The sequence below is a fragment of the Rhincodon typus genome, chromosome 2, assembly GCF_021869965.1.
Source record: "Rhincodon typus isolate 14 chromosome 2, sRhiTyp1.1, whole genome shotgun sequence".
Lineage (NCBI taxonomy): Eukaryota > Metazoa > Chordata > Chondrichthyes > Orectolobiformes > Rhincodontidae > Rhincodon > Rhincodon typus.
In genome coordinates, this window is record NC_063333.1 from 18815585 (window position 1) to 18839296 (window position 23712).

Sequence of the window (23712 nt, forward strand, 5' to 3'; positions counted from 1 at the left end):
TCTATTCACTCTGGCACTATGCTGTCTGTTTAGGTCATTCTCTGTAAAGATTTCCATTGCCTTTTCCATGAATGGGAAAGCTCTTGATGGGTTTTGTCCAAGAAGGAATTTTGTGGGTGGTGGTATTTCATAACAGTCTTCCACTTAAGCTTGTTCATTCTGGAGCTGCATTAAGTCCTTTGTTGGGACAATTTCTCTCCATGGTATTCACGCAAATACGCCACGTAGGCCATTTAATCGAAACTGGCATGCCTCACTAAGGCCATGATTTCATTCTGAACAGGAGGGACAATGTCATGCAATTCTCCTTGGCCACTGATACACTCAGGTCGCAATCTCCACCACACGTCTATGTGACGTTATCCCATACCCTTGAGAATATTTTAGGCATGCTAAATACGGCAGAGATATTAACACCTTGAATGTTGCTGTTGCTTCCTGATATGTGGCCCATATTAATTTAGTGGTGTTGGATGGCTGATTTATATTTATATATTTATATTATATTTTCAGAGACTTCTTCAAGGCTGATGAAGAACCTGGGCAGTTATCTAACAGAAGCCATATTTAGGGCAAACTTCTTTCTGGCACAGTTTTCCCTCTGGTCCAGAATGACATACAGGGAGAGTCATTTCAGAACGAGTGCACCTGTCAACAGGCTTATTTGAGCCCCAAGTGATGTGCAGAAGCTTCTTGGAATAAACACTCAATACCTGTTCAGTCACAAACACCACTGAGGGCTTAAATTTAAAATTTCCTGCAGTATTCCCATCAAACAAAAATGAGAGGTGATCTTTGACAGCTTTAAATTCTGATGCTGTCTTCTCTTGCAAAGTGTGTGTTGCTTGGGGCATAGGTTTCCAAAACTGCATTTCATTAACATTGATTTGACTCCAGAAGATAATTCATCAGCCACTTCTGTATCAACATTAGCTACCTCTTTAGACATTCAGGTTCTTTAAAAATAAGGACATAGAAACAGGAGTTGGTCATTCAGCTCCTCAAGCTTGTTCCTCCAGTCACTGAGATCATAACTGATCTGTGGCCTAACTCCAAATACCTGCATTTGGCCCATATCCCTGAATGCCTTTGCTTACCAAAAATTTATCTATCTCCAGTTTAAAATTAACAACTGATGTAGCATTAACTGCAAAAATCCACAAACCATATGTAAGGATCTTTGGTGCATTTCTGTAGTGCATTTTGGTATACACTGCTACTGTGTGCCAATGGTGGAGGGAGTGAAGGTTAGAAGATATGATGCCAATCAAGTGAACTGCTTTGTTCTGGATAATGTCAAGTTTCTTGATTGTTGTTCTTGAGTGTTGCACTTATCCAGCCAAGTGGGAAGTATTCTGTCATGACTTATACCTTGTATTGGTGTCCAGCAGTGAGTTCAACGTTGCTAATTTGAGAGCCCCAACAGAAAAATTGACTGTAAACTTAGGAGTTCCATTTAGTCCCTTTCTTAGGAGTCCCATTATTTAACATTTCAATGTAGTTAGTGAGTATTAAATTATACCTCCTAATGTATAATTTATGCAGTTTTATCATTTAATTATAAATAACTCAATTTTTTGTTTTGAATTTGATGATCTAGATTTTGACTTTATGCAGTTGCGCTAGCCTTTTGCAAGGTGTGAGGTCATTCAGATTTATTATTGAAGTTAACATGATTGAGAATCCCTGTTTAAATCTGATCATCTACATTTCCTTTCCCTGAGAAGGCTCACAAATTGACATTTTTTAGGATAGGAGTAGAATATGGACAGGAAGACTCATCATTACCTCTCACGTATTCTGCCAATCATTTCAATCAAAAATCTGCCTAACTCTGCCTTGAATGTATTCAATCACTCAGCATCCACTGCTCTCTTTTGGATAGAGAATTCCAAAGTAAATTCTAAGAAATACTTTGTTTTAGTTATCTTTCGTTGGTTTCTAAGATTATTAAAACTTATAACTAGCAAAGGCACGTTCCAGTGGCAAGTGCACAATGGTTTCTTCTGTAACGTAGCTGCCTTGAGGACAGTGAGTAATGCCGGGTAACTATATAAAATCTGACCCCCACCAGCCAAGCTATAGGGTGGTGCTTGTTTGGAAGTTCTTTTTTCAAAATAAAATGTGAAGATGCGCAAGTTTTTTTTCATAATTGAATGAATTGTCTTAAGAAGACTTCTGATGAGCCATATGATAACATTTTGATTCACTTCAATCATGTAATACATACAAAATCATGCTGGCGTTTTTGAAATCCTTCTATGAATGAAGATAGGCTTATTCAATGGTAAATAGGTGATTAAGGACAAAGATCGTTAATTCTCCCTTTGAAGTTTTACATTTTATGGATGATTTACATGTATCCGCACACTCTACCTGTCTCATGACAAGATTGGATTTTTAATGTGCACCTATACCTTGTCAGCGTAGCCCAACAGAGTTATCTTTACGTGCTTTTGTGTTAAATCTGTAGTTTGTATTCTGTGTTCAATCATTTTGTAATTTTAAAGAAGAATGGTTGCCTAAATTGAGAAAGAAATGTACTTTATTAAATATAGTTTCCAAGAACAGTGTTCTACAAACATGAAATTCTGTACCTATTCTGATTTTAGAGAAGTAGTCAACATGATGCATTGTTTTAATTTTTTAATGACTGGTTAAAAACATGAACAGACACTTAGTGACTGACCAAATTTGCTTTCCTTGGCTCACCCAAAAAAGAATGATCCAAACTTTTCAAATATTTTAATAGTGGGGATTGTTTGAATAATGAATCAACACTAAGAAAGGTGGTTGAGGGTGACATTTTTTATTTATTTACAGAACGTGGGTGTTGCCGACTAGTTAGTGCCCAACAATAATTGTCCTAGGGAAGGTAACGAAGAGCTGCTTTAGTGAACTGTGGTCCTTGGGATTTAGCGATATCAGAATGCTGTTAGAAAGGGAGTTCTAGGATTTTGACCCAATGACAATCAAAGAAAGCCAGTATAATTCCAAGTCAGGATGTGTATGGGTTAGAGGGAAAATTTTGGATGTTTGTGTTCTTAGGCATCTTGTATTCTCATGCATCTGTTATCTTTGGCCTTTGTAGGTGGTAGAAGTCACAGCTAGGAAGGTGCTGTCAGCAGACCCTTGATAAACCAGAATGCACTGCTGCCAATGTGCATTGGTAGTGAAGGCAATAAATTTTGAAGGTGGTGGATACAGCACCAATCAAGGGTTGCTGTGTCCTGAATGGTGTCAGGCTTCATGATGGTTGTCAAGTAGTCAGTTGCTTAAATAGGTAAATACATTTAATAATCCAAAAATGTCAATAAGTTAATTCATTAGTTCTATAATGATGAACAAGCAGACTGGTACTCATTAACATGAGGTTAATGGAGGTTGAGGGGGGACCTGATTGAGGTCTACAAAATCATGAGAGGTATAGACAGGGTGAATAGTAAGAAGCTTTTTCCCAGAGTGGGGTACTCAATTACTAGGGGTCACGATTTCAATTTGAGAGGGGAAAAGTTTAAGGGAGATATGCGTGTAAAGTTCTTTATGCAGAGGGTGGTGGGTGCCTGGAACGTGTTGCCAGTGGAGGTGGTAGAGGCGGGCACGATAGCATCATTTAAGATGTATCTAGACAGATACATGAATGGGCAGGGAGCAGAAGGATACTGATCCTTGGAAAATAGGCGACAGGTTTAGATAGAGGATCTGGATCGGCGCAGGCTTGGAGGGCCGAAGGCCTGTTTCTGTGCTGTAATTTTCTTTGTTCTTCTTTGTTCTTTGTTCTAACATGCCGGTTGAAATTTGTTAGTGGAATAGGTTTTCATTGGACAGTGGCATCAAATGCTATAAGCAAAGGCAGATAAGTGAATGTAAAGTTCAGATCAGTCACAATCAGATTGAATGATAGGAAATGTTTGATGGCCCAAATGGCTCACTGACATTAAAACAAGGACAGGAACAATGGGAAGAGGCTGGAAAAGAACACAATGAAGAGCTGCTTTCTCATTGGTTCTAGATGCCATTTTCTAGCTGATGTCCAAATGTTGAAAAACATAAAAATTGTTAACTTTATATAGATGCAGTAAGTGGAACTCTTTATATGATTTATATGATGTTTATGTTGCAGTATTCCAGTAGCTTTCTGACTGCCATTCTATAAGTGTTATTTATTCTGTTATTTAGTGATTAGTAACAATGATGTGGCAAGGCATTTTTTGAAAATTATTCTTTCACTTGGAAATTCATTTTTATTATTTTTCCTTGAACTCATCCAAGTATAATGGAGCCCCCATGTGTTTGTTTTTACGGCCCTTTCACCTATCAAATTTTCCTATTTACTTTGCTACTGGGATCTGTTGTTGATATAATTAGGAAATAAGGGTTAAACTCTAGAAGGAATTTATTTGCAAAAGGAGCATGATGAACGTTGATGTACTGTTGCCTTATTTCTGCTCCAAGCATTCTTCAATCATATCTTGCCAACCGGGAGCATTATATTATAGAATTCATCAAATATTTCCAAGCATTTTTCCTCTCTTTAGTACGTTTGTCTAGGAAATAGCAATATGTTATATATTGTAGATGTATATCAAACACTGATTTATTTTTATTTATTCATTCAACTATAAAATCATGCAGTCATAAGTTTTTGTTAGTATATACATAACATTTATTCTGTTGCTGTACATATAATGTGCCATGCTGCAGTGGTTTAAAGTATCTTGTTTGCTTAAGTTAATAATGAAAGTTTTGTATCTCATTCTAGACTTAGAAGTTTGTGCAAATGTCGGAAGATATTCCATCTCTCTCTCTCACTCTCCCTTGCCCCACTCTCACCTCACGTATTCAAGCAAAAGTTTGAATGTTGTGTTATTTATGTTCTCTGATGCATTCAAACTCCTGTCCTGCCATAACTTTAAATATCATAGGTATCACTTTTCAAGATGCCATAACATAGGTTCATACAGTGCAGAAAAGGCCCTTCAGCCAATTGAGTTTGCACCGACATAACTACCACTAAAAGTGTGCTAACCCCAATTTCTTGTACTTGTCCCATATCCTTGAATATTATGATATTTGAAGTACTCATCCAAAATTTTTTTAAAGGTTTTAAGGTTTACAGCTTTCACCACCTTCCCAGGCAGTGCATCCCAAATTCCCACCACCCACTGAGAGAAAAAGTATTTTTTTCCCCAAATTCCCTCTGAATCTCCTGTCCCTTACCCTAAAACTATGTCTTCTTGTGATTTCCCCTTCATTGAGGAGTCACAGCTGCTCTCTGTTCTCCCTGTCCATACCCCTCATGATCTCATACACCTCAATCATGTCCCCACTCTAAAGAAAACAATCCAAGCCTTTCTAATCTCTCTTTACAGCTCAATTTCTCCATCCCAGGCAACATCCTGGTGAACCTCCTCTGTACCCCTCTAGTGCTGACACATCCTTCCTGTAGTGCGGTGACCAGAACTGCACACATTACCCCTCCTGTGGCCTAACCAAATCTCTGTACAACTCCAACATTTCCTCCTTGCACTTATACTCTATGCCACGACTGATGAAAGCAAGTGTCCCATATGCAGTATATTGCACGGATATACGTGGATATAATTTTTTTTGATCATAAATAATGCATTGTTTTCTTGAAACATTTTTATTAACCTTACAACCATGTGATCTTCTCCACTTCACAGCACATGGATAGCCTTGTTTTCAACTTTCCTCCAATTTTTCTTGTTGCTGCTGTTAAGCACTAAAAAGTGACTTCAAATTAAGTATTTGCTTGATAGTACGTTTTAAAAAGTTCACTGAATAGGTAGAGAAACTTTTGAGGGCGTCTTTTTGCATTTTTCTTTCAATTCATTTTATTTCCTATTTTGCTGTTTGGGTTCAGTAATTTTTTTTCAGTCTAACATCTTCAGACCATTTTTTTTTCATCGATTATACATTTTTATTATGATACTTGGGTTTAAAATTGCTTATTAGGTTATGGTTCATTTCACTTGTATCAGGAGTGCTTCTGCTACAGAAGCTGGGTGATGTTTCATTTTCACCCCTATTAGTTAGTCTGACTATAATCAATATATCGCTAAAACTAGCAAACGATTTCAATGATATTTGATCCATGTGAAATTTGGCTCAGGGAAGGACTGATCGGCTCTGAATGCTGGAATAATTTTTAAGATATATTAACATTGGGAGATGGAGTGAATTTACATTTTTTTTTTCAGAATGTCATTGATTGTTTAGGAATATTGTGGATTTTCCCAGCTAATGTGGTAGAATTTGATCCAACTGTCAAAATGTGAACAGTTTTCATAGCAGGTTGTGGGTTGAGTTTCTCAGTGGGACGAAGGCACTTGATGCGTTTTTCACTGCTTTGTAGTTGCAGAATGTCAACCTGGCAGGAAACGTCTCAGGGAAGAGCTGTGTAATTATAGTAATGTTAAGTTAACATAACAAGGCAGAGAAATGGACTATACTCGCTACCGACTTCATTTGGTCATATTTCATCTCAAATATTTCATAAAACCTTGCAATGACTGTAGAGATTATTAATCCCTGCTGAAGGCTTATTGAAAACAATTGAATCATTGGAAAACATTCTTGAAAGACCCAGTTATGTTTCTGAATTCGTCGCATTGAATTAGCTCATGGAGTGTAGCTTATTTTCGAGCTGAAAATTCCAGAAAGATAACTGAACAAAAATTATGGCTAGTTCTACTTAGACATGGATTGAGGCATTTTTTAAAATTCATTCATGGGGCATGGGCATTGGCTGGGCTGGCATTTATTGTTCGTCTGTAGTTGTCCATCAAAGTGGTAACGAGCTGCCTTCTTGAACTGCTGTAGTCTGTGTTCTGTAGGCAGACCCACAATGCTGTTAGGGAGGGAATCCTAGGATGTTGTCCCGGTGACAGTGAAGGAATAGTGATACATTTCCAAGTCAGGACGGTGAGAGGCTTGGAGAGGAACTTGTAGATGATGGTGTTCCCATTGTATCTGTTACCCTTGTCCTTCTAGATGTTAGTGGTCATGGGTTTAAAAGGTGCTGTCTAAGTAGCCTTCATGAACTTCTGCGGTGGTGGCGGCTCTAAAATCTCAAAGTGTAAAGTTTGAACGCAGGAAAGATTCAGTCTCTGATCTGATTTGCAGCAGTGAGAACAGAATTGAGCTCTCCCTCAAGCCTGTGAATTTGCTTGTGTTTCAGTGGGCTGAATAGCCAGGTAAATCTCTGCTTGCACACAGCAGGTGAGCAACCTGTCCCTGCTATGAACTCCATGTGGTGCCAATCAAATGGGCTATTTTGTCCTGGATGGTGTCAAGCTTCCCGAGTGTTGTTGAAGCTGACTCATCCAGGCAAGCGGGTACTAAAAGAGGTGATGGGGGAAATAGCAAATGCCCTAGTAATTATTTACCAAAATTCACTGGACTCTGGGGTGGTTCCCGCAGATTAGAAAACAGCCAATGTGACGCCACTGTTTAAAAAAGGAAGTAGACAAAATGCAGGTAACTATAGGCCAGTTAGCTTAACTTCGGTAGTGGGGAAAATGCTTGAATCTATCATTTAAGGAAGAAATAGCAAGACATCTGGATATAAATTGTCCCATTGGGAACACCCAGCATGGGTTCATGAAGGGTAGGTCATGTTTAACTAATTTGGTGGAATTCTTTGAGGACATTACTTGCATGGTGGACAAGGGGAACCTGTGGATGTGGTGTATCTGGATTTCCAGAAGGCATTTGACAAGGTGCCACACCAAAGGCTGCTACATAAGATAAAGTTGCACGGTATCGCAGGTAATGTATTGGCATGGATAGAGGATTGGTTGACCAGTAGAAAGCAAAGAGTAGGGGTAAATGGTTGTTTTTCTGGTTGGCGGTCAGTGGCTAGTGGTGTGCCTCAGGGATCGGTGTTGGGACCGCAATTGTTTACAATTTACATAGATGACTTGGAGTTGGGGACTAAGTGCGGTGTGTCAAAATTTGCAGATGATACTAAGATGAGTGGTAGAGCAAAGTGTGTAGAAGACACTGAAAGTCTGCAGAGGGATATAGATAGTCTAAGTGAGTGACAGGTCTGGCAGATGGAGTACAATGTTGATAAGTGTGAGGTCATCCATTTTGGTAGGAATAACAGCAAAATGGACTGTTTTAAATGGTAAAAAATTGCAGCACACTGCTGTACAGAGGGACTTCGGTGTCCTTGTGCATGACTCGCTAAAAGTAGGATTGCAGGTGCAGCAGGTAATTAAAAAGGCTAATGGAATTTTGTCTGCCATTGCTAGAGGGATGAAGTTTAAAAACAGGGAGGCTATACTGCAGCTGTATAGGGTCCTGGTGAGGCCACACCTGGAGTACTGTGTGCAGTTTTGGTCTCCTTACTTGAGAAGGGATATACTAGCACCGGAGGGGGTGCAGAGGAGATTCACTCGGTTGATTCCAGAGTTGAGAGGGTTGGATTATGAGGAGAGACTGAGTAGACTGGGATTATACTCATTGGAATTCAGAAGAATGAGGGGAGATCTCATAGAAACATATAAGATTATGAAGGGAATAGATAAGGTGGAGGCAGGGAGGTTGTTTCCGCTAGCAGGTGAAACTAGGACTAGAGGGCATTGCCTCAAAATAAAGGGAAGCAGATGAGGGACTGAGGTCAGGAGGAACTTCTTCACCCAAAGGGTTGTGAATCTGTGGAATTCAGTGAAGCGGTGGAAGCTACCTCACTGAATGTTTTTAAGGCAAGGCTAGATAAATTTTTGAATAGTAAAGGAATTAAGGTTATGGTGAGCGGGCGGGTAAGTGGAGCTGAGTCTCAAAAAGATCAGGCATGATCTTATTAAATGGCAGGGCAGGCTCGAGGGGCCAGATGGCCTACTCCTGCTCCTAGTTCTTATATTATCTTATGTTATTCCATCACATTCCCGACTTGTGCCTTGTAGTTGGTGGATAGGCTTTGGGAAGTCAGGAGGTGAATTACATCCTGCAGTATTCCTAACCTCTGACCTGCTCTTGTAGCCACTTTATTTATATGGCAAGTCCAGTTGAGTTTCTGGTCAATGGTAATCCCCAGGATGTCGTGCATTCGGTGATGGTAACACCATTGAATGTCAAGGGGGTGATGTTAGGTTTGTTTCTGATTGGAGATGGTAATTGCCTCATATTTATGCTGCATGAATGTGACTTGCCACTTTTCAGCCCAAGCCCTGGATATTGACCAGATCTGTTATATTTGGAGATACACTGTTTCGGTATCTGAGGACTTATGAAGGGTGCTGAACATTGCAAACGCGCAAAGCAGGCTGGGATGATACCGAAGGCTGCTATCAGGATATACTGGAGCAAAGCATTACTTGCTCCTTCATGGGAGGAAAAAAAATTGATATTGGATGAGATTTTCATTGAAAGAATTTTACTGCCACCTTAATAAGGTTACATCACATGACTCATCTTCTGAATCAACCTTCGTCTTGATATAGGCACTTTGTTATCATCGACTTTATCCAAATCTAGAGCTATCCAAAGCTAGAGAAGCTAATCTTCTGCATTTCTTCTTCCTTTCATACATCTACCTACTGTAACTGACACCCATTATGGCACTTTTTTCCCCCTGCTTAATAGGAGAGTCTTCATTAATCTTTCAGGTTTCTTTCATTCTAAAATATTTCTGGAAGAAAGCTTGGACCCTAGCTGCATTGATGTGCTTTCTGATGTATTTGATGGCTATTCTAAAAGCTGAGACCCTGTCAAATCTGTCAACCAGATTAGGTTCCTTCCTAATGGGTGAGTTTTATTGCACAATGCCAAGAGGGCATGGAGGCAGACATCCTTGTTTTTTTTTAAATAAACTATATTACCAAGTTTAAATTATCTTTCTAAATAGACTCTTGATAGGTTTTTAAGAAAAAAATGGTTGCTGTCAAGCACAGAATGAGCAAGTTGACTCCTTCCAGAAAGTTCCAGCAGTAACCAAGACAAAAGCAAGCTCATCATCTCCAGGAATGTATGTTGAACATTCTAGTCAAGCCAACACTAAAGGGTTAGCAATGATATGTCAACCGTTGCCAGTTCTGAACAAAGGAGACCATTGAAACCCATCATTGCCACAGTTATCTGCTGCGATACAGAATGATTTTGTTGAGGGACACCAAATCCACTGAGTGTCTCAACCCAAAACTCCAGTCACATATTGTAGCTGCTAGTTTATTTGACCCATCTTTATCAAAAGACAAAGCTGTATAATTAATTTAACTGCTTGTAAGCAGCTCCAGTCTTCGCCAAATACCTACCTCTGTTCTCATTATCTCCCAGTGGTCTGCTTTCTGGACATAACCTGTGTTTTACCTGCAAACCACTATTACAATTGAGGAATCATTCGACTGTGTTGGAACTTGTGCGAAAAGGGACCGTTGTGCACTGCCACCTGATAGAATCTTAACTTATTGGGCTTCTAATTCACATGAACTAATTCTGATATCTTTCAATTTAAGTAATTTGTAATTTTCATTTTGCTTTTTCTTTATTGAATGTGTGTCATGAGCCATGCCCCTGGTAAAGCAATAAGCTTTTCTTTAATCCTAAAGGGACAGAAAATAGGAAAATATTTTCTTTTAGACGAGCAATCTCTGTTACAACCAGACGAAGATGACAGTAAAAATCATTCAGTTCACCTCTCCTAATCTATCACTGTATGCAGAAGTTCCCCTCAGCTGCATGTGAATCTCTGAATGAACTATTTTTATATCCTTTCAATACATTAGCTTGTGAATGGCTGTGGAATAGACAATAAGCCTCGTATAAAATAGTACCTGAAAGACTGGATCTTTGAATGCAAATAAAGGTCTACATAGGATATGCCTTTGAACTCACAATCTAATTGCTTGCTGTAGGCGAGGAATAGTGCAGTGATTGTCTGGAATCAGAATTGTTGGCTTTGTTCCTTGAAGGTATCACAAACTTCAAGTATAACACATCTTACTGTTCATCTAAATGTTTTGATTTGATTTGATTTGATTTATTATTGTCGCACGTAGCTAGGTATAGTGAAAAGTTTTGTTTTGTGTGCTGTACAGGCAGATCATACCGTACAAAGTGCATTAGGGTAATAGAACAGACCGAGGAATAGAATGTTATGGCTGCGGAGAAGGTGCACAAAGAACGAGATCAACATTAAATTTATAACTTGAGAGGTCCATTCAGAAGCCAAGTAACAGCGAAGAAGAAACTGTTCTTGAATCTGTTGGTACATGTGTTTAAGGTTTTGTACCTTCTGCCCAGCAGAAGAGATTGGAAGAGAGGGGCCTTTGATTACTTTGGGTGCCTTCCCAAGGCAGCAAGAAGTATAGATGGAGTCAATGGATGGAAAGTTGGCTTGCCTAATGGACTGGGCTGTGTTCACAACTCGCTGTATCTTCTTATGGTTCTGGGCAGAGCAGTTGCCATACCAAGCCGTGATGCATTCAGATAAAATGTTTTCTATGGTGCATCTATAAAGTTCGGTAAATGTCTTTACGGACATGCCGAATTTTTTTGACCTCCTGAGGAAGTAGAGGTGTTATTGTGCTTTCTTGACTGTCACATCAACGTGGGTGGACCAGAACAGATTGTTGGTGAACATCACTCCTAGAAACTTGATGCTCTCCACCATCTCCACCTCAGCACCACCGATGTAGACAGTGGTGTGCCCTCCACCTTGCTTTCTGATGTCAATGACCAGCTGTTTTGTTGAGAGAGAGACTGTTATCTTTACACCATGCCACCAAGCACTGTATCTCTTTGCTGTATGCTGCCTCATCATGGTTTGATATCCGACCTACAACGATGGTGTCGTCAAATGTAGTATCTCATTGCTGTTAAGGAATACAAGAGAAACTTCTTTATCCGGATAATGATAAGAACGAGGAATTTGACACCACAGGAAGTAATTGAGGTGAATTGCTTAGCCACATTGAAGGGCAAGTTGGAAAAGTACATGACGGAGCAAAGAGTAGAAGGGTATGTTGGAGTATTACCACTTTATCTTCTGTTATATTTATTCGATTTATTCTTTGCTTTTAGAAAATGCTAAAGATGCAATAATTCTGTCTTAAACCTGTTATACTCAGTTGTGTGAAAAGAGTACAAAATACAGTTTTTCAGTCTCTTATCCAGAAAAGATTTGCAAAATTTGTATAAAAGCCAATTTATTTTAACGTGCATTCTTTCAATTTTTTTCATGCTTGTCTTCTTCACTCTCTGATACTTGACTCGTAGATTTTATTTGTTTGTTTTGCATGATGTCAGCCAACACAAACAAGGCTAATAAATTTCCCATCTCCAATACCTTTCATAAAAGTGGTGGTGAGCCATCGTGAATCACTGCAGTCTGTACATCCACACTGCTGTTGAGAAAGGATTTTCCAGGATTTTGACCCATCAATCATGTTCTCGCGCAGGCAAATGCAAATATTCTATCACATTTGTGTCTTGTAATTGGTGCAGAGATGCTGGGAAGTCAGGAATTGAGTTGCTATCTGCAGAATACCTAGCCTCTGTCCTGCTCCTGTAGCCACGGCATTTATGTAGCTAAGTATTGAAAAAGAATCATAGAATCCCTACAGTGTGGTAACAGGCCCTTCGGCCCAACGAGTCCACACCGACCCTCAGAGCATCCCACCCAGACCCATCATCCTATAACCCACCTAATCTACACATCCCTGAGCACAATGGGCAATTTAGCATGGTCAATCCACCTAGCCTGCACATCTTTGGACTGTGGGAGGAAACCAGAGCACCCAGAGGAAACCCACGCAGACACGGGGAGAATGTGCAAACTCCAGACAGACAGTCATCCGAGCGTGGAATCGAACCCGGGTCCCTGCCACTGTGAGGCAACAGTGCTAACCACTGAGCCACTGTGCTGCTCGTTTTCTGGGTTTGTTATCTGTGTAGCTGATTAAGTTAAATTTATGGTCATTGGTAGTCTTGTACAGTGATTCCTGGGACTAAGATGACTGACCTCCAACAACCATATTAGTCTTTGAACAAAAATAGAAGTTGCTGGAAAAGCTCAGCAGGTCTGGCAGCATCTGTGAAGAAAAAATCCGAGTTAATGTTTCGGGTCCGGTGACTCTTCCTCAGAACTGTCTTTGAATTAGGTATGACTCCAGTCAGTGGAGAGTAATATCTTGAGATTCTTAATGCCTTAGCTGATAAAGTACTGCCTTGATGTCATTGAGTTTATTTATTTTCTCATGTTTGGATTGAGGCTATACTGACATCTGCCACTGAATGATCTTAGCAGGACCCAAACTGTGCATCAGTGAGCAGGTTATTGATATATTCTTAACAAAAGTCCTTAGCACAGCATTATGCTTGTGAATATTTTGACCATGCTTAGCTATTTAAGATTTTAGATTTTGAATGTCATTTGGCATTGACTAGATCTGAATGACTGGTTACGAATTCTGCATCAAATTGCCTCAAACTTTCACTCCTGAAGAGAGATCAAACTCTCTTCTAACAACCACAACTCTTAACCAAAACTACCTCTTCAGCTAGAAATTTTGTTACATGTCTTAAAGTGGAATTTAGCAGAGAATGATTGATTAATCAAATCAGGAACATGTTTGAAGAATACTTATGTGACTCTCGGGTGGCATAGTTTGGGCTGGATTTGAATACAGCCCATTGTGATGGGAAACGTGGCAGCCAGGCCCATTTGATTGTGAGAAAGGATTCACAACAATCCACTGATGGCAGCAAAACCTCCTCTAATTAAGCAGGTGAGCAGAGGGGTTGATGTGGGATTGCAAGCTGCCACTGACAGACTATTTATTTTGGCTAAATAAAAACCAAAAGAACTGCGGATGTTGTAAATCTGGAACTAAAACAAAGTTGCTGGAAAAGCTCAGCAGGTCTGGCAGCATCTGTGAAGGAGAAAACGGTTAACGTTTTGGGTCCGGTGACCCTTCCTCAGAACTGATGGTGGCTGGGAAAACGTCAGTTTATATGTAGAAAATAGGGGGGTGGGTGGGGTAGGGAGTAAACAATAGGATAGAGCCCAAAGAGAGAGAGGGACAGTTGGACAGACAGGAGTTGCTAACGATCAGGCTGGGAGGGTGAGTAGTTGTTAATGGGGACTGTTAGTGACTAACAACAGGGGGTGTGTAGTGGCAGGCTATGTGGTAACAAGGCCTGGTGTGTGGGTTGGGGGGCTGGGACATGAGAGAGTTTAGGCCCTAAAATTGTTGAACTCAATATTGAGTCCGGAGGGCTGTCGGGTCCCCAAGCGGCAAATGAGATGTTGTTCCTCCAGTTTGCGTTGGGCTTCGCTGGAACTTATTTTGGCACATGAATGAGCAAGTTGATGTTCAGAATCTCTGAGCCCACCACAGTTAAGAGGTGGCTCAGAGATTAACTGGAGATGCAAGGCTTTCCTGAACCCTCAGAAGACCATCTGATGAATCATACTCGGAGCGGAGAGGTGTCCAATTTAGTTGAGCATTGTGTGCCTAATTAAGGGACCTGACTTTGGGTAGGGTGGAGGCTGCTAAAAAACATTCCCCAGCCCTTGACACTGCTGTTGACTCCTTGATAGGGTCAGGCCTGCTGCTGGTGGTCACTTAAGTAGAATGACAACTGGAGGACAATTTTTTTGTCAGCATTTTCCCTCCTGAATACTGATTAGGGTTCCCTGCCTGTTCTTTGGCTGCTGGTTGATGCCTTAACAAAGTCCTGGCAATAATTTCTTCAGGTTTAAATATATACAACTTCTTAAAAAATATATAGATGACATCACTGTTTTGGTCCAACAGGTTTATTTGAAGACACTAGCTTTTGGAGCAGTGCTCCTACCTCCGGTGTAGTATGACTACAACCTGGTGTTGTGTGATTTTTGACCTCCACCCCACCTCTGCATCCTCGCTGTTTTGAAAAAATTGTGGTTTTCATTTTACTAGCCTGAATAGATTGTCAGCAACGGAGGCCTAATACTAGGGGGCAAGCAGTTGAGGTGAGAGTGGGAAAGTTCAAAGGTGATGTGAGGGGGCAAGTTTTTTACAGAGTGATAGGATTCTGGAACATGCTGCCAAGGGTGGTGGTGGAAGCAAATATGATAAAGGCGTTTAAGGGACTTTTAGATAAGCACATGAATGTGCAAATAATGGAAGAATATGGACCAAGGGCAGGCAGAAAAGATTAGTTTAATTTGGTGTTATGTTTGGCCCAACATCGTGGGCTGAAGGGCCCATTCCTGTGCTGTACTGTTCTATGTTCTAATGGAGATCTTTACAAAAAATCATCAACCTGTTTGGACACACCTCCATGACAAGTGGGGCTTGAACCTGGTCTTCTGGTCCAGAGGCCACTACCCCTGCACAACCAGACCCTTGGGTGGCTATACTTCAAGACGATTTTTGATCGTTCTCACACTGTAGTAAACACTCAATACTGTTGAAATGGAATCATCCAACCACACACTGTTGCAAAATGGACATTCTTCACTCATCAATGTGTGTAAAATGTGAGCTTGTCTCGATAGTTTGGTGTTGAATTTAACATTTGTGTTGAGTTTTATGTGGAGTTCAAGTCACAGCAGCAGTAGCTAACAATGCAAGGCACTTAGTATAAATAACATTTCTTCTTGGCCTATGTGCTTGAAGGTTTTCCAGAAAACTGACAATTCACTATCATGCACTGACCTTTCAATTACCTGCAAAGCAAACTGAAACATAAAACATCATGGTCTGTGGATAAAAGCAAAATATTATGGATGCTGGAAATTTAAAATAAAAATAGAAAATGCTGAAAAACTCAGCAGGTATAGCAGCATCTGTGGAGAAAGAAACCGAGTTAACATTTTCAGTCCAATCTAACTCTTCTGAAAGCATATAAATATGGAGGAGATAGTAGGAACTGCAGTTGCTGGAGAATCTGAGATAACAAAGTGTAGAGCTGGATGAACACAGCAGGCCAAGCAGGAAGGCTGACGTTTCAGGTCTAGGCCCGAAACGTCAGCCTTCCTGCTCCTCTGATGCTGCTTGGCCTGCTGTGTTCATCCAGCTCTATACCTTGTTATCTTAAATGTGGAGGACATGTTTTTGCTTTCAGACAAAGCAGATTGATATTCATTCTGGACAGATGCTATGTTTATTTGCTGTGACCATGGCCACACCACCTTTTGATTTGTTACATGGCATTTATGTGATTTAATCTCTCCTGCCTTCTATCCTTTCCCAGGCTTATCCTTATGTTATTATCTCCTTTTATATAACAAAACCTATAATTTCCTTCTCTTAAAAATATCAAAATGAAAATCATTTCTGAAGAAGTCAAATTTGTCAAACATTTAGTCTGTTGCTGTCTTCATAGCCGTAGCCAGTATTGCTGAGTATTTCCATTTCTTTGAATGATCAAATAGATGCTGTGCAAGAACTGGTGATGTTTGAATTTGATCTGACATTGAAGCACTGTTGAATGCAGCAATAGAACACACACCAATTTAAATCAAGGACAAGTGCTCTTCTGTGTTCAAATCCTTTTCTCTGTTCAAATCCTTTGTGAGCATACAGTAGCGCTAATGTTACTTCCCACTTAGCCCAAGGCTGGATGCTGTCTAGATCTTGCTGCGTGGACACAGACTGCTTCAGTACCTGCTGCTAAACATTGTGCAGTCTTCAGTGAACATCCCCACCTCTGATGTTATAATGGAGACAAGGTCATTGATGAAGCAGCTGAAGATGGCTGGGCTTGGGATACTACCCTGATGCGCACCTCCAGTGATGTGCTATTGCTGGAATAATTGATCTCCAACAGCTGTGACCATTTTTCTTTGTACTAGTTGTGACTCTAACTAGTAGAAAGTTTCCTCCAGTTTCTATTATCACTAGATTTGCTAGGACTGTTTGATGCAACAATTGGTCAAATGCTGCCTTGATGTCAAAGGCAATCACTCTAAACTTACCTCTGGAGTTCAGCTCTTTTGACCAAGTTTGTATCAAGGTTGTAATGACATTAGGAGCCAGTTGGCCATGGCCAAAACCAAACTGCGGGTCAGTATGCAGGTGCCCTTTGATAGAACTGTTGATGACACAGTCCATCACTTCATTAGTCATTGAGAGTAGACTGGGTGGTAATTGGTAAGGACATAAGAACCAGGAGCAGCAGTAGGCCAGCTGGCCTTTTGAGCCCGCTCCGCCATTCAATAAGATCATGGCTGATTTTTTCATGGCCTCAGTTCCACTTACCCACCGTCTCACCATAACCCTTAATTCCTTTACTATTGGAAAAAAAAATTATCTATCTTAGCTCTAAAAACATCCAACGAGGAAGCCTCAACTACTCCACTGGGCAGGGAATTCCACAGATTCACAACCCTTTGGGTGAAGAGGTACCTTCTCAATTCAGCCCTAAATCTGCTCCCCTTAATTTTGAGGCTATGCCCTCTTGTTCTAACTTCACTTGTCAGTGGAAACAACCTCTCTGCTTCTATCTTATCTATTCCCTTCATAATTTTATATCTTTCTATAAGATCCTCCTCATTTCTTCTAAATTCCAATGAATATAAGCTTAGTCTATTCAGCCTCTCCTCATAAAGCCAACCTCTCAACTCTGGAATCAACCTAGTCAATCTCCTCTGTACGCCCTCCAGTGCCAGTACATCCTTTCTCAAGTAAGGACACCAAAACTGCACAGAGTCCTCCAGGTGTGGTCTCACCAGTACCCTATACAGCTCCAACATCACCTCCCTGCTTTTAAGCTCAATTCCTCGAGCAATGAAGGACAAAATTCCATTTGCCTTCTTAATTATCTGTCGTACCTGCAAACCAACCTTCTGCGATTCATGCACAAGGACACCCGGGTCCCTGTGCGTAGCAGCATGCTGCAATTTTTTTTTTTTAACCATTCAAGTAATAGTCCCTTTTACTGCTTGATGACTTCACACTCTTTGCTGCTTGGTTGTTAATCCTTGATCCATGTCAATACATTGCCTGTAACACCATGCACCTTTATCTTATGCAGCAGCCTTTTGTACGGCACCTTGTTGATGAATGCCTTTTGAAAATCCAGATACGCCACATCTACTGAATCCCCATTGTCCACTGCATTCGTAATGTCTTCATAGAATTCCAGAAAATTAGTCAAGCATGACCTGCCTTTCATGAACCCATGCTGCGTCTGCTCAATGAGGCATTGTCTATCTAGATATCTTGCTATTTCTTCCTTGATGATAGATTCAAGCATTTTCCCCACTACAGAAGTTAAGCTAACTGACATGTAATTCCCCGTCTTTTGTCTACCTCCTTTTTTGAACAGTGTCATCACATTGGCTGTTTACCAATCTGCTGGAACTGCCCCAGGGTCTAGCGAATTTTGGAAAATTACCACAATTGCATTTGCTATTACTCTCACCATCTCATTTAGTACTCTGGGATGCATTCCATCAGGGCCAGGAGACCTGTCTACTTTTAGCTTGACCAACGTTACCTTTATCACCACTGGTGATAATGATCATGTCTAGGTCCACACCTACCTTAGTCTCCTTGTCATTTAATTACTGGCAAGTTATTCAAGTCCTCTGCTGTGAAGACCAACATAAAATACCTGTTTAATGCCTCAGCTATTTCCTCATTTCCTATTATTAAATACCCCTTCTCGTCCTCTCTCCCTTAAATAGTACTTTCTCATTTGCTGCTTTACAGTCTGTATGAAGCTTTTCAGAATCTAGATTTTTGAAAGATAAGCAACAGTGCATCCACACTCTCTATAGCCACCTCCTCAATCTCTCATATGTAGCTCATCTGGTCCATGGGGTTTATCAGCCTTCAATCCAGTTAATTTTTTTAATACTACCCCTTTACTAGTATAAATTTCAGTTAGTTCCCTTGTTTCCTTAGTATTTCAGGAAATTTTCTGCAACTCCTGTAAAGGCAGGCAAACAGTTGTCTACATTCTCTGCCACTTCCCTATTTTTCATTATAAATTCACCTATATCCACCTATAACGGTGATGTGGAGGTGCCGTTGTTGGATTGGGATGGACAAAGTCAGAAATCACATGACACCAGGTTATAGTCTAGCAGGTTTATTTGAAAACGCAAGCTTTTGGCACCTCAGTCCTCCTTCAGGTGTCAGCGAAGATGGACTGAGGCTCTGAAAGCTTGTGTTTTCAAATAATCTCTGGTGGATTATATCCTGGTGTCGTGTGATTTCTGACTTTGTCCACCTGTAACGGACATATTTGTCCTTGTCTTTTTCTTTTTCCAAAGCTAAGGAAGATTTTACTGTTTGCCTTTATTTTTCTCACTAGCTTGCTTTCACATTCTCCTTTCCCTTTCTTTATCATTTTTGAGTTTCTTGGTCATTCTTTGCTGAATTCAAAATTGCTCATAATCCTTAGGTTAGCCACTTTTTCTGACAAACTTCCTCTGATGCAGTCTTAAACTTCTTTGTCAGCCATGGTTGATTCACCTTCCCTGTTGAGTTTTTGCACCTTTAGCGGAATGTATAGACTTTCTTTAAATTCTTACAATTGGCTGTGAATCGACAAATGTGTGCAGTTTCCCAATCCAACATAGGTAACTCATCCCTCATAGGCTCATTGTTTGCTTTGTTTAGATTTAAGTCTATAGTTTCAGAATTAACAATATCACTTTCAAATTTAATGCAAAATTTTATCACCGGTCTCTCTTTCATGAAGGTTCCTTTAGAACAAGGTTACTGATTAGCCCTTTTCACTACTTAATACTAAATCTAAAATAACCCGATCCTTAAAACAAAAGCAAAGTGCTGTGAATGCTGCAATTCTATTCTGGAATGTTCTGGTCTCTGTTTTCACAGTAGAAGATACCGCTAGCTTTCCAAAATTTCTAAGTAATGGGAAACAGAAGAGGAAATAAACACAATAACTGTCACTAGAGGAAAAAGTGCTAGGGTAATAATGGGGCTAAAGTCTGATAAGTCCCTTGAGCCTAATGGGATGCATCCTAGGATATTAAAAGAAATAGCTACAGAGGTAGTGGATGCACTGATAGTAATCTTAGAATCCTTAGGTTCTGGAAAAGTCCCAAAGGTTTGGAAAACTGCTAGTGGGACATCTTTATTTAAAAAGGGAAGGAAACAAAAAAAGGCTTATCAATAGGCCAGACGTTTAACATCTATTATTGAGAAAGTGTTAGCTTATTTAGTAAAGCAGAGCATTTAAAAATACATACCATGATCAAGCATGGTCAAGCATGGCTTCATGAAGGGGAAATCATGCCTGACAAATTTATTATAGTTCTTTTGAGGAGGTAAGAAAGATAGAGAAGGGGGAAGCTGTGGATGTAATATGTAGATCTTCAGAAGCTGTTTGATTAGGTACCACATGTTAGACTACTTAATAAGACATGGTGTTAGAGGCAGTATATTGGCCAGACAATCTGCTAACTATTGGAAAACATTTGCTAACTATTGCTAAAACTATACAAGGCATTTGTCAGAACTCAGCTGAGTTGTTTTGGTCCCCTTATATAAGTTAGGATAAACTAGTATAGGAGGCAGTCCAAGACTGGTCAATGGGGGGGGAAAAAAATCTGAAAGGAAAAGGTAGGCTCATTAGGGCAGGAATAGGCTGAAACAATAAACCTGTCAGGTCAGTCTTGCCTAAAGATCTTCAGAAGATGGTGGGAGCAAGTTGTGCAAAGTTAGGGAGTTGCAAGGTGGTAAGCTGTGGAGGCAAGATCTCCAGAAGTGAGGATAATGACAGTCTGAAAACAATGGCTTGATGTTTAGTGATGGGGTCATGGTCTAGAGGGAATTAGGAAAAAGTATTCAGGAGTTTGCCCATTCATTGTGCACAAGTCCTGCCTGCCTCATAAATCTGATACTCTCTCTCATAACAGTTCTCCAATCACATGTTCAATTGCTCAATCATCATCTTTTATGATCACTAGCATGTGAAATTGGGAATAATCCTGAGATTATGGTTTTTGAGGCCCTGCTTGTTAATCTCTGTCATAGATTTCTAAAATTTGATTTCACCCCACTTCCTACCTATGGTGTCAGTACCAACGTGGGCCAAGACCTCTGGCTTTTCACTCTCCCCCAGAACAATGTCCTATCATTGCTCTGTGATATCCTTGACTTGTTATTATCATGACCTTGGCTGAAGAAGTACCTGTCTGTTCTCCTAACTAATGAATTCACATCACTTCTACCCTTCCAATCCTCTTCCTCCCCACCTGTATAGCTGAATAAACTGTGGTGCCACAGACTTGGGTCTAGCTACACTCCTGTGTGGAGCCATTGCCATCACCAGTATCCAAAATGTAAACTGGTTTAAAAACCTGGTTTTCCTAGATTGCCTGTTGGTCACACTCCTCCACTGCCTGCATGCCTTTAACCTATGGTGTGACTGTCCCCCTAAATATGCCATCCACATTGTCCTCTACCTCATGGTTGCAGCACCACTTCAGTTCTAAAGCCTGAAGCTCACATTTATGCAGTTGGTGACCCTGCCTGCAGATAGGTGCCTGTGGATGTGTTTGTTTAGGACATGTGAATGTAGTGTGGCCACAACCTCCCACATGTGACAAGATACACATTCTGCATGACCAAGCCACTTTGTCATACTTTTTAAATTTACAAACTAATGTAAGAAGAATAACTTATCAATCACCCTTCCTGTACTGAAACAAGAAATAACAAAAATACTAGAGGGTGAAGAAGGTAGCAAAGTAAGGAGCATTTCTTTCTTTGCCCCCACCCTTCCTACACAATTAACTTGCAGCTTCACACACTATTCAAGCTTCATTCAAGCTGTGGATTACACTGCCTGAGACTCAGAAGAGTGAATTTTATTGTAGCTAAAGTAACTATCGAGGTATTTACAATTGCTCACCAGTATAGAGTCTTTAGTGTTCCCATCTAAGGATGGGACGTATTTAAACTTGTTTAAATTTAAATCTTAAATTAAACTTGTTTAACAGCTAACTGCCAAATGGAGAGTAGACTAGAGTTTTAGAAATATGTTGACCTTTAAGATTCCTTCACACATCAAACCTGCAGCTTCTCACTCTGTCCAAGCCGTACCTGTTAACCCACTTTGTTCCTTGCTAGAATAATGGTAAGTTAGTTTTAATTTAAAATTTATGGTGACTGAATCATGCTCTTGATGGATATTTCATGCCTTTTTCTGTTCTTCCTAAAATAAGCTTGCATTTTTCAAAAGATTGGATGTGATGTGCCAATATTTCAGTATTGGCTTAGAATCTCTCAGTAGACGTTTCATTACATGAACAGTTACTTGATATTGTTATTATAAACGCACTATGCATTAACAACATGTGTATTTTATATTGATTTGCAAAGCATTAACATATCCAGGATTCTACTATTATAGTTTCTTTCTACTTTATTCTGTTTCAATATCATTTACCTTCGTTTAAAAACAGAAACAGTCTGGTCCAGGGTATTCTTACTCCAGTAAAATATAGAAAGACTGACACAGCTAGAACAGAGCACTGACAATTAAGTAGCAGATTTCAGGTTGATTTATCGAGGAATGCTACTCCATTTTGTTAAATGCCAGCCTGCAGCTTCCACACATCTCAGTAGATGGAAGTTAGTATCCAGTGTTTCAACAGTGTTTCCTTAAGGCAAATATTAACCTCTGCAACTTAGAAATACTGCAGCAAAAAAAATTGAATTATACCAAGCGCAATTTGACTTCTTAGGTATTGATCTGTATTTACGATGTGAATTCTTTTGAATATTGCTTTGCAATAGTTATAGTTGCAGAAGTTATACAAAGTATGACACAGCTAAATTATAAAATGAAATTATGTTTTACTGTAGGCTCCTAATGTTGCAAACTCTTAGGTGCAACTTGCTATCTGATGTGCAGAAATGCAATTTTATATCACAATCTGTCAGTATGTTAATCTGTTACCTCTTTTGTGTGGGGTTGATGTTTCTCCATTCTCAGCAATACTTGTTTTTAACAGGGATAACCAGATTTGACCTACTTGGAGACTTTGGAAGGTTCAACTGGCTGGGCAATTTTTACATTGTGCTTTCGTATAATCTATTATTTGCTGTGGTAACGTCTCTCTGCCTGATCCGGAAATTTACATCTGCTGTAAGAGAAGAACTTCTAAAAGCTTTAGGTAAGGTCTACTATCTATTGATCTCCGTCAATCTAATAACTTTTTTCCGTACTCTTGACACTTTTTAAATACTTGGCATTAAATCAATAAGATGTCATTACACTTCAAGGATTAGTTTCAGATCAGTGTAGAAGGTACAAGGTACTGCCGTCAGAACCAAATTACACAGCCTATTGTGGTTACCTGTTGCTGCAGTTTGTTTCCAAGGTTGACCACAAAGGATTTTTAACCATGAGTTGCTAATGCTCATGTTGGAAGAAACCAGGGACTAATACTTCTTCTTCAAAGCATCCAAGAAATTACTTGGAAAATAAGTTTTGAGCTTTGTAGGCACAAATGTGGCTTTGTATTGGGGTGGTATTATATCTCATGCAGCACACAACAGGTAAAAGCAGAAAATGCTGAACGTACCCAACAGTATCTGGAGAGAGAAACAGAATTATTGATTCTGGTCTCTGACTCCTCTTGGGCAGTGAGATAAGTTTGGAATGTGAGACAGCAAGAACTGCAGATACTGGAGTCAAAGATAACCAAGTGTGGGGCTGGAGGAACACAGCAGGCCAGGCAGCATTAGAGGACTCGAACGTCAGGTT

At 40.0% G+C, this 23712-nt stretch overlaps 1 protein-coding gene across 1 annotated transcript in view; it reads left to right on the forward strand.

Moving 5' to 3' along the window:
* LOC109913979 (limb region 1 protein homolog) overlaps nucleotides 1-23712 on the forward strand; it is a 69101-nt gene that overhangs the window by 42624 nt on the left and 2765 nt on the right. The window contains exon 9 of the mRNA XM_048606064.1: nucleotides 22958-23119. Within this exon, the coding sequence (XP_048462021.1) occupies nucleotides 22958-23119 (162 nt within the window). The remainder of the gene's footprint in view (nucleotides 1-22957; nucleotides 23120-23712) is intronic.